The following is an 8,277-nucleotide window of genomic DNA, read 5'->3' as shown; positions in this document are numbered from 1 at the left end:
AGCCTAAAGAAACAGTACTTTATACATCAAATGTAAACAGTCACGACATTGACGGTTTTATTAGCAAATGATCTCAATATGCATTTCAGCACCTAATTGTTCTAAATTTCTCATTGTCATGGAAAAGTTGGGAAAACCATGGGAAAAACACGATCAACTAATCAGGCCTGATCGATTGTGCGTATTGATCACTGCGTACTGCGTCACTCATTCACGCGTGTTTTTAAACCTCGGGCGGGGGAACGAAGCTAAACATTAACCAGACCAGCGTGTTTGCGGGTCGAGAGAAGATCAACATGGCGCCGGCTTCTTCAGTGCGGGCCAAAGGACAGATGTTGTACAGGTATTCTGTGAATCTGCACCAGGCGACCAGGTGATTCCGTTTTTATTTATTTATTTATTTATTTATTTATTTAAATGTACCGTTTGCTAAGCATTTATTAAAACGTTATGTATGGTTACTTGGCAGGTTCTTTGAGTGATTTTGCCAACATGAAATTTATTAAAAAAAAATAATTTCAGCCAAACTGAAACATAATGTAACTCTTCCGTTTGCTGTGCGTTAACCAGCCGGCGTCACTTTAAACCAAACTGACTCAACTCTCCAACCCTCGTCTTGTTAGTCAGCATTGTGTCACTTTTATAGGCTGTGTTTTATTTCTGGGCTCAAGTCAAACACATTTTGCTCATTATATTGGCTAAAATGCTAAGGTGAATCAATGAGTGCGTGTATTGCGTTGTGCTGTACGTTTGTTTAAGAAAACGGGGTCATGATTAACACAACAAGGCATTTTTCCACACCAGCTTTAATCATTTGCAGGACCTCTGAACTTTGTCCTGTAAATCTACACTAAATGCAGTCACCCGTTGTGAACAGTTCATCTGCCTCCTCACTGTGTGCTTTTCTGCTGTGGCTGACGTATTTACAAATAAGTTCTTGGCTTTTCCTTTCACACTATAACTTTGTTATTTTTGGGAGGGTGCCAGGGGAAATTCATTTCTAATTATAGTTCCCAATTAGAGCCATTGGCCCATGGGGTTATTAAAAGAGACGTCCCACTGACCTTGAAAGTTTGTGGATTTTAGAATAATAAAATAAAGGCTTAGAAAGTGTTTGTGAATTAACAGATGGCCTTGAAAGTCCTACGTATAAGTAAACATATGCACAATATAGCTCCCTAATCCATAAGTGGGCATATACCAACTGTTCTCCTTGGGCTGTTCTTTGTTCAAATCCTGTAAAAGAAAAAAAAAATCCCTGAAATTGAGGTTAATGTTGACATGGTTTCAAAATAATCAGTCATGATAATGAAAGTCAGTAAAATGGCCTTGGATTTGAGCTCTGTTTAACGCGGCATGTGTACAGTTATATTCTGTGTGGCCAGTGAAGCAGCTGACAGTTGTCCTTCTGATTTCATTGACAAATTTTAATAGTCCATTTCTGTTTTCAATTTTAATTTTTTATGTCTTTATGTAAATTGTTAAAATTGAACAAGCTAAATGTAAATTATGTAAATGCCTGTTTTTGGCACCACTTTTTGTGATTTTGAGCTATAAATGATAGTAGTAATAATAATAATAATAGCACCCTTGTCTTAATGCCACTATTACAGTCTTCTTCAAATCGCTTTCCTTGAAACTGTTTCAGAAACTCTAGTCTGAACAATGACATATTCCTCTTCTTATGTCTCTGCTCTGTGACTTTGAGAGACAGTTATTCGTGTTTGTGTACCGATCAGAGCTTCTTAGATTGTAACAATAGTTCATAAAGTGGATGATATTCCCCTTTTATTCACTCCAGAGTGGGTGAAAAGAAGTTGTATGCCAAAGACACAAGCTACAGCATTCTGCCCACTCACTCATACAGTATGCAGTTTTTAATATCAAAGGATATTAGCATGACTATCTTTTAGCCCATATGTCATGCACTTCTTAATGTTCCTTTTAAGTTTTTCTTTTTTATATCGACAACTTCACTGTACTATATTGTTGCTTTGAGCCTTTGTGAAACTTTCTTTCATCTTGTTTCTGTGTAGGAGGTTTTCAGAGAGCAGCGACAAAGGCTGGTTTCGTTCCTTATTTGTGCACAAAGTCGATGCCAGGAAAGATGCCCACTCCAACCTGCTGTCAAAGAAAGAGACCAGCAACCTGTATAAAATTCAATGTAGGCATAAGACCTTTTACTTACTTACAAATGGGGCTTTATTTTCTTTAAACATGGGGTTGCACGAGTGAATCTGATACAGTTACATCATATTGTAATGAAATGGATGCTGTTTCAAGTCTAAACAGTTTATTATCCATTTGACCCTGCAGAAAACAGCTAAATAAATCATGTTAATTGAATTCAATCCACACTGGCCTCAGTGACCTCAGAGAAAACTGAAAGTAACAGGAGAGACAAGCACAGGATGGCTCGGTAACAAATGATTTGTTATACATGCATCTCATGCAGGCAGCAACAGGTTGTACTGTAATAGTATGATGCATCAAGTCTGTAAAGTTTTATAAGCAACATGCAAACAATTTGTCTGGTTTTCTGTAGAGTCTGTGGTGATAACTGTGTCTGCCTCTTGTAGAGAAATCTCTCATTCTCCCTGGGCTTTGATCTTTTTTTGTGGCGTACATCACACCATGTAGGGATTTCAATTTGAACACTCTATCAGCCATAGCCTATAACCTGTTGAAAGCAAATCATCTTTATATATGGAAGTCTTTGCTGAATTGGAGTGTGAAATTACTTTGTTGAAGAATTTGATTGTTGCTTGCATTTTTAAAAAAGTCTCTTTTTTTCTTTTTAGTTCACAACGTCAAACCAGAGTGCCTGGAAGCTTACAACAGTCTAGAGTGAGTGTGTTCATTGCTTTAAAAGATTCCCTGTATTACCTTCAACCAAAACAAGTTATGTTTTATTTTGCTGTTGCTTATTGGGTCTCTGTCAATAGTACATTCATAGACCATATAATCAGGTGGACAGATAAAGTTGGATATTTTTGAGCCACAGACCAGCTAACTGGATTTTGTTAATGATACAAATTTAGGGTTTCCCCCATTAACAAGATGATCCTCTCTCCATCGCAGTGGTATTCTTGCAGAATCATAAGATTGATTTAGTGTAAATTGTGTAATTGTGTAATTGTGTAATTAGGTAATAGGAATAATATTTTTGGGTATAATAGCAGTTTGAATAATTGTAGACTTTATACTCTCTGAGTGCCCTCTAGTGAAGTGACAGTATATCATAACAGCATGCACATTGAGAGAGTCAGTGTGTTTGTGTGTGAAGAATTTGTATTTATTTATTTATTTCATGCTGACTATAGGGCCGAGGTGCAGAACAGGCTCCATCAGGACCAGGACTACCCGTGTGAGGTGGTCGGAAGCTGGAATACCTGGTACGGAGATCAGGATCAAGCTGGTAAGAAGCAGTGAACTAGGAAACAGAAAATATGACAAAAAGTTGACGAAAAGTTTCACCTTTTATTGATCGCAGTTGCTCTTTGTCATTTTCTATCAGTATCTGTCTCAAGGCCTCATAAACACTTAATATGAGTGGCTGCAGTTTGGCCGTAAATTATTTGGCAGAGCATCACAGAAAACTGTCCAGACACACAAACACAAACACTTCCAGATGACTCACTGCCCACACCTCTCCTTTTACATATGATGGTTTACAGTGTATAAAATACATCGAAGTGCATTCAGTGGTAAAAAAAAAAAAAGTGATCACACAGTGATGGAGGTACTGTATCTGTTGGTTGCGTGGGTGGTGTCAGTCCTTACACAGTGCTACAGTGACATCTGCTGTTCTGTTTCTGCAGTGCATCTATGGCGATACAGAGGAGGATACCCAGCCTTGACTGAATGTCTGAAGAAGTTGAACAATAACAAGGTTTGCTGCAAACCTTGTTTCCTTTGTTTCACAACAGGGCATTCATTGCAAATATGCTAAATAGAAAGCTGATTATTTAGACTTTAACAGAATTGTAGTTCACAGTAGAAAAGTACTAAATATCTTATCTTTGTATATTCCTTTTTTTCATTGATTACATTTTTGTCTGTCTCCAGGAGTATTTAGAGTTTCGGAAAGAAAGGGCGAAAATGTTGATTTCAAGGCGCAACCAGCTTCTTCTGGAGTTCAGTTTTTGGAATGAACCCCTGCCAAGACAAGGACCAAACCTTTATGAAATGCGCACCTATTCCCTCAAGGTATCTAACTATATTACACATATAAAATTATTCCACATATAATATATATACATATACACGTGCGCTATATGCTAAATCAATCAATCATGTCATAGCATTTTGTATTGCATGGCAGGTTCAACATCAACTGACTGTGGGAACTGACAACACTTAGCTCTTAGATCAGCTACTGACAGGATGCATCATCTTTTGTAAACAAGACATTATTGTGTTTGGTACAATCATACTATTTTCACATCTTGTCCATTTTAATATTTTGCCCTTCCAGGCTGCCTGTGTTGTTTACACTTATTCATAGCTGTTTCACTGTATTGACGAGTTTGCTGTTCACAAAAGGAGAGTAACTAATGAGGTGGTTCACAACATAGCTGTGATAAAATCTGTGTGCTCCGGTTTTCTTTGCATGCTGGTTCATGTGGCACAGAATTACGTGTTTTGTTTTGAAATTTGCAAGCTACAGATTTGCTGTTGTGCAGGTTTGACTACATTGGATCATATTGTTGCACTTCTGCTGATTGGGCTGTGTGTGTGCATGTAAAAGCAAGGTATGATGAGCTATGGTCTATCATATAATAGTTTTAAACCATGTTAATCTTTTAAATCCTCACATGTTTTTCAGCCAGGAACCATGCTTGAATGGGGCAACCACTGGTAAGGCCTTACAATGTTAATTTAAACTAAAGATATAAATCACATCAGTTGCCCGAACCTTTTCCAGTGTAAGCATTAAATGTTAGACATGTTGGCCTTAACATTACACTCCTTAAAATAACATGTCTTACAACAGGGCGAGGGCAATCAAATACAGACAGGAGAACAATGAGGCAGTGGGCGGGTTCTTCTCGCAGATTGGTGACCTGTATGTCGTTCATCACTTGTGGGGTGAGTATGTACATGTGTACTGTGCATATTGATTTTGAAATAAAGCAAGTTTACAGAAGGCCATAAAGTTGAATGTTGTAATCAGGTCTTGAGAACGATGCATTCATTTTTGTTATTTGGAATATATCACAAGGAGTCTAACTTACTCATCACTAAAGGATGTGGATGTTCATATGTGGTACAGGAGCAGCAGATTACTGGCTCTAGTGGTATTGAAGATGCTCCCACCGCAAATATACTAATAACCTTCATCCTGTGGGATAGTGTATATAAAGCTAATCTGTATAAGTGTAGATGCATGTATCTATTTACCACAATTTTGATAAGACATGTTTAACATAACAGGAGAAAAAACTTACGTCAAGTTACAGTGCAATACTTAGGCTACATCCAAACTCCTCTCTGTCCAGACTAGCGTTTAGCTTCGCATCAGAAACGATCTGAGTCCATACTACCACACCTGAAAATGCATACATGTGTGACCATTCACGGCCAATGGGCATACATGAGCCGGTATAAACAGGAAACTGATTGTCTACTCTCAGGTGTACTCAACTGATTAGTTGCAGAAAATACTACAAAATGAGGAACGCAAAGGCAGTTGTAGAGTTAACATGCAGGATTTTAATGAGCAACAGCTGCTAGCACAGACAACGAGGTGAGTAACAGTTGTTATCCATGTTTTCACTACTGGTAGCCGGGGCTGATAAGAGCCAATCAGTGACCTGGGGTGTCTACGCCATCATTTCCATAGGTCTCTGTTTTTGCCCGTCCATACTACAATGCAACCCTGGAGTTTTCAAATTAAAACGGAGCCAGCAGGCATTAAAAAACACTCCGTTTTCAAGGCTTGAAATCTCCGGAGTAGTATGGACTGGAGACGAAAACGTAGAAGTGATGTGTTTTAAAATGAAAACGTGATAGTGTGGATGTAGCCTTAGAATTACAGTTGCTTTGGCCATGCTCACTGAGACTAACCAAACCTATGAGGTCATGAGTGTTTTACTGGACTGATATAAATTCCTCCACATGTAACGTGATGTACTGCCTGTGGTTTGATGTCTTTTTTCATTTACAGCTTATGAAAGCCTCCAGTCCCGGGAGGAGACAAGAAACTCTGCCTGGCTCAAAGAGGGATGGGATGTAAATGTGTATTATACAGGTAGAGATGCACTCTACACACACAAATACTCCCAAGTAAAAATGTACCACTTTGTCAAAGCTGCTATGTGCCTCATTAAATTACTTTTATATACAACTGTGCAATATACAGTACAGTATTTTCTGTGGTGGTGTATAATATATTTGTCACACATCTGTTGCTGTTCAGGTCAAGTTAGTGTCTGAAGTTGAGACAGCAGTGCTACAACAGTCATTTAATCATAAAATTATTTCTTCTAAACTATTTAAGAGTTTAATATTTACACCAAAACATTTAAAATATAAATTACAACAATTTTAGTTTCATCTGTTTTCACATTTTTATAAAGTAAACCCTAATGTAGAGGAGAGTATTTATTTATTTATTTCTTATATAGATAAACTTTAGACATTTTACCCATCCTCAGTGGGCTCTTTTGAAATGGGTGCCACATAATGATATGGTTAAGATTTTCTTCTGAAATGTGAATGCAAGAGTGACAGAGTATAAGGTTATAAATATAAAGTTTACTCACCTGTTATTCCTTGTTAAGTCTATTGAGCAACATTTGAGAGCTTAGGGACAGATGAATGCATATCCGCATCTGAACAGAACCCGGAGGTGGATTAAACAAAAGAGTGTTCAGAAAATGCTATTTTATAGCAGCAGGATATGACAGCAACAGTGTGAGCAGATGAGAAAAGGGATATATACATTACACTGTACAAAATATATATCCAAGAAAGGTCATTGCAGGCTTCATGTTATTAATAGTGATGTAATTTTCACAGTATTTGTTCTGTACTCATAATGACATATTAATGTTAATCAGGGATTCTACAACATGTTATGCTTCATGAAAATAGCAAACTCATAAATAATGAATTTAACGCTACTTTACAATAAGCATATTGACCTATGTCAAACAATAAAATAAACCAGAAAAGTTATTATTAGATGCCCTCCTTCACTTTGAGAGAGGGCTTTACAAATCATATTATAAAGGGATAAAGTTGTGACCTGGTAATTTTACAGTTTTTGTTGTATGTTTTTTTTATGGAAATTTCCAGTATCATCACTTTGTTGTAACAAAGATGAGTTTAATGTTAACTCTTTAACGTGTTTCTCTTTGTCTGTCCTTAGTGCCTTTGATCAGAAGCATGGAGTCTAGAATAATGATTCCCACTAAGAGTTCACCATTACAATGAGAAGATGACTGAAACCACTAACTGCTGAATGACCTGATTGTATTTCTTTTTATCTGCTGGATGATCTGAGTTACTACCATGTCTGTAAACTGTCTGATTTTTATTTTTGCACAGCAGCCAGTCAGTCGTAAAAAGTAATTATACAGTGCTGGTGTGAATTTATTTTGAGAATCCTGAAATACTAATTTCAGAAGTTTAGGTCAAATATGTGGAATAAGGAATGACAAACTAAACCAATAAAATACAAGATTTTACTGTAGTATTGCACAATCAAGTGCAATTTACATTAAGATTAAGATAGTCCTTTATTAGTCCCACACGGGAAATTTACAATGATTGTGTAATGATTGTTATGATTGTGTACAGCGTGATGCTGCCTTTTGTATTTAGCCTTAATTGTAGTAATGGACCTGCATTTGTTTGTCAAAATGAAGTAGTAGTCTGCACCCAATCATTTATGCTTGAATTTTTATGAGTGTATATGAATCACATTGAATAAGATCACTATGAGCGTCACAACTGTGACTGTGAAAACGCAGGGTTCAGAGGTCAGACTACCTCAATCATTAAAATGCCTGACCATTTCGCTGTTTAAAATTTACATTAAGATGTGTGGAGATATGTGTACCTTCTGGTTTGAAGTGGTCAGTCTTTTCAAAATAAAAGTTGTCAAATACATAGCAGTGTCAGTGTTGCATGACCGATGTTGTACATTGTTCACTTTCTAAATAGCTAGAGCCTGGTATCCTGGTGAAATTATAGTAAGAAAAATCTATCTGTTAAGAAAATGCACTTAATGTAGAGAACAAGAGCCATTACAGCCATTTAAAATGACTA

At 37.0% G+C, this 8,277-nt stretch overlaps 1 protein-coding gene across 1 annotated transcript; it reads left to right on the top strand.

Moving 5' to 3' along the window:
• The first annotated feature begins 216 nt into the window (after positions 1-216).
• On the top strand, positions 217-8,118 carry nipsnap1 (nipsnap homolog 1 (C. elegans)). The gene is made up of 10 exons (XM_071483696.1): positions 217-373; positions 2,037-2,164; positions 2,802-2,847; positions 3,324-3,418; positions 3,822-3,892; positions 4,069-4,209; positions 4,829-4,860; positions 4,997-5,091; positions 6,170-6,253; positions 7,376-8,118. The coding sequence occupies exons 1-10, from the start codon at positions 297-299 to the stop codon at positions 7,438-7,440; spliced, it is 834 nt and encodes a 277-aa protein (XP_071339797.1). The 5' UTR covers positions 217-296; the 3' UTR covers positions 7,441-8,118.
• Positions 8,119-8,277: the final 159 nt, after the last annotated feature.

The sequence above is a fragment of the Trachinotus anak genome, unplaced genomic scaffold, assembly GCF_046630095.1.
Source record: "Trachinotus anak isolate AG129_WGS33_773 ecotype Australia unplaced genomic scaffold, CSIRO_AGI_Tana_v1 ptg000008l, whole genome shotgun sequence".
NCBI classification, from domain to species: Eukaryota; Metazoa; Chordata; class Actinopteri; order Carangiformes; family Carangidae; genus Trachinotus; species Trachinotus anak.
Note: the sequence above shows the minus strand (reverse complement) of the source record. Positions and strands in the feature narration are given on the sequence as shown.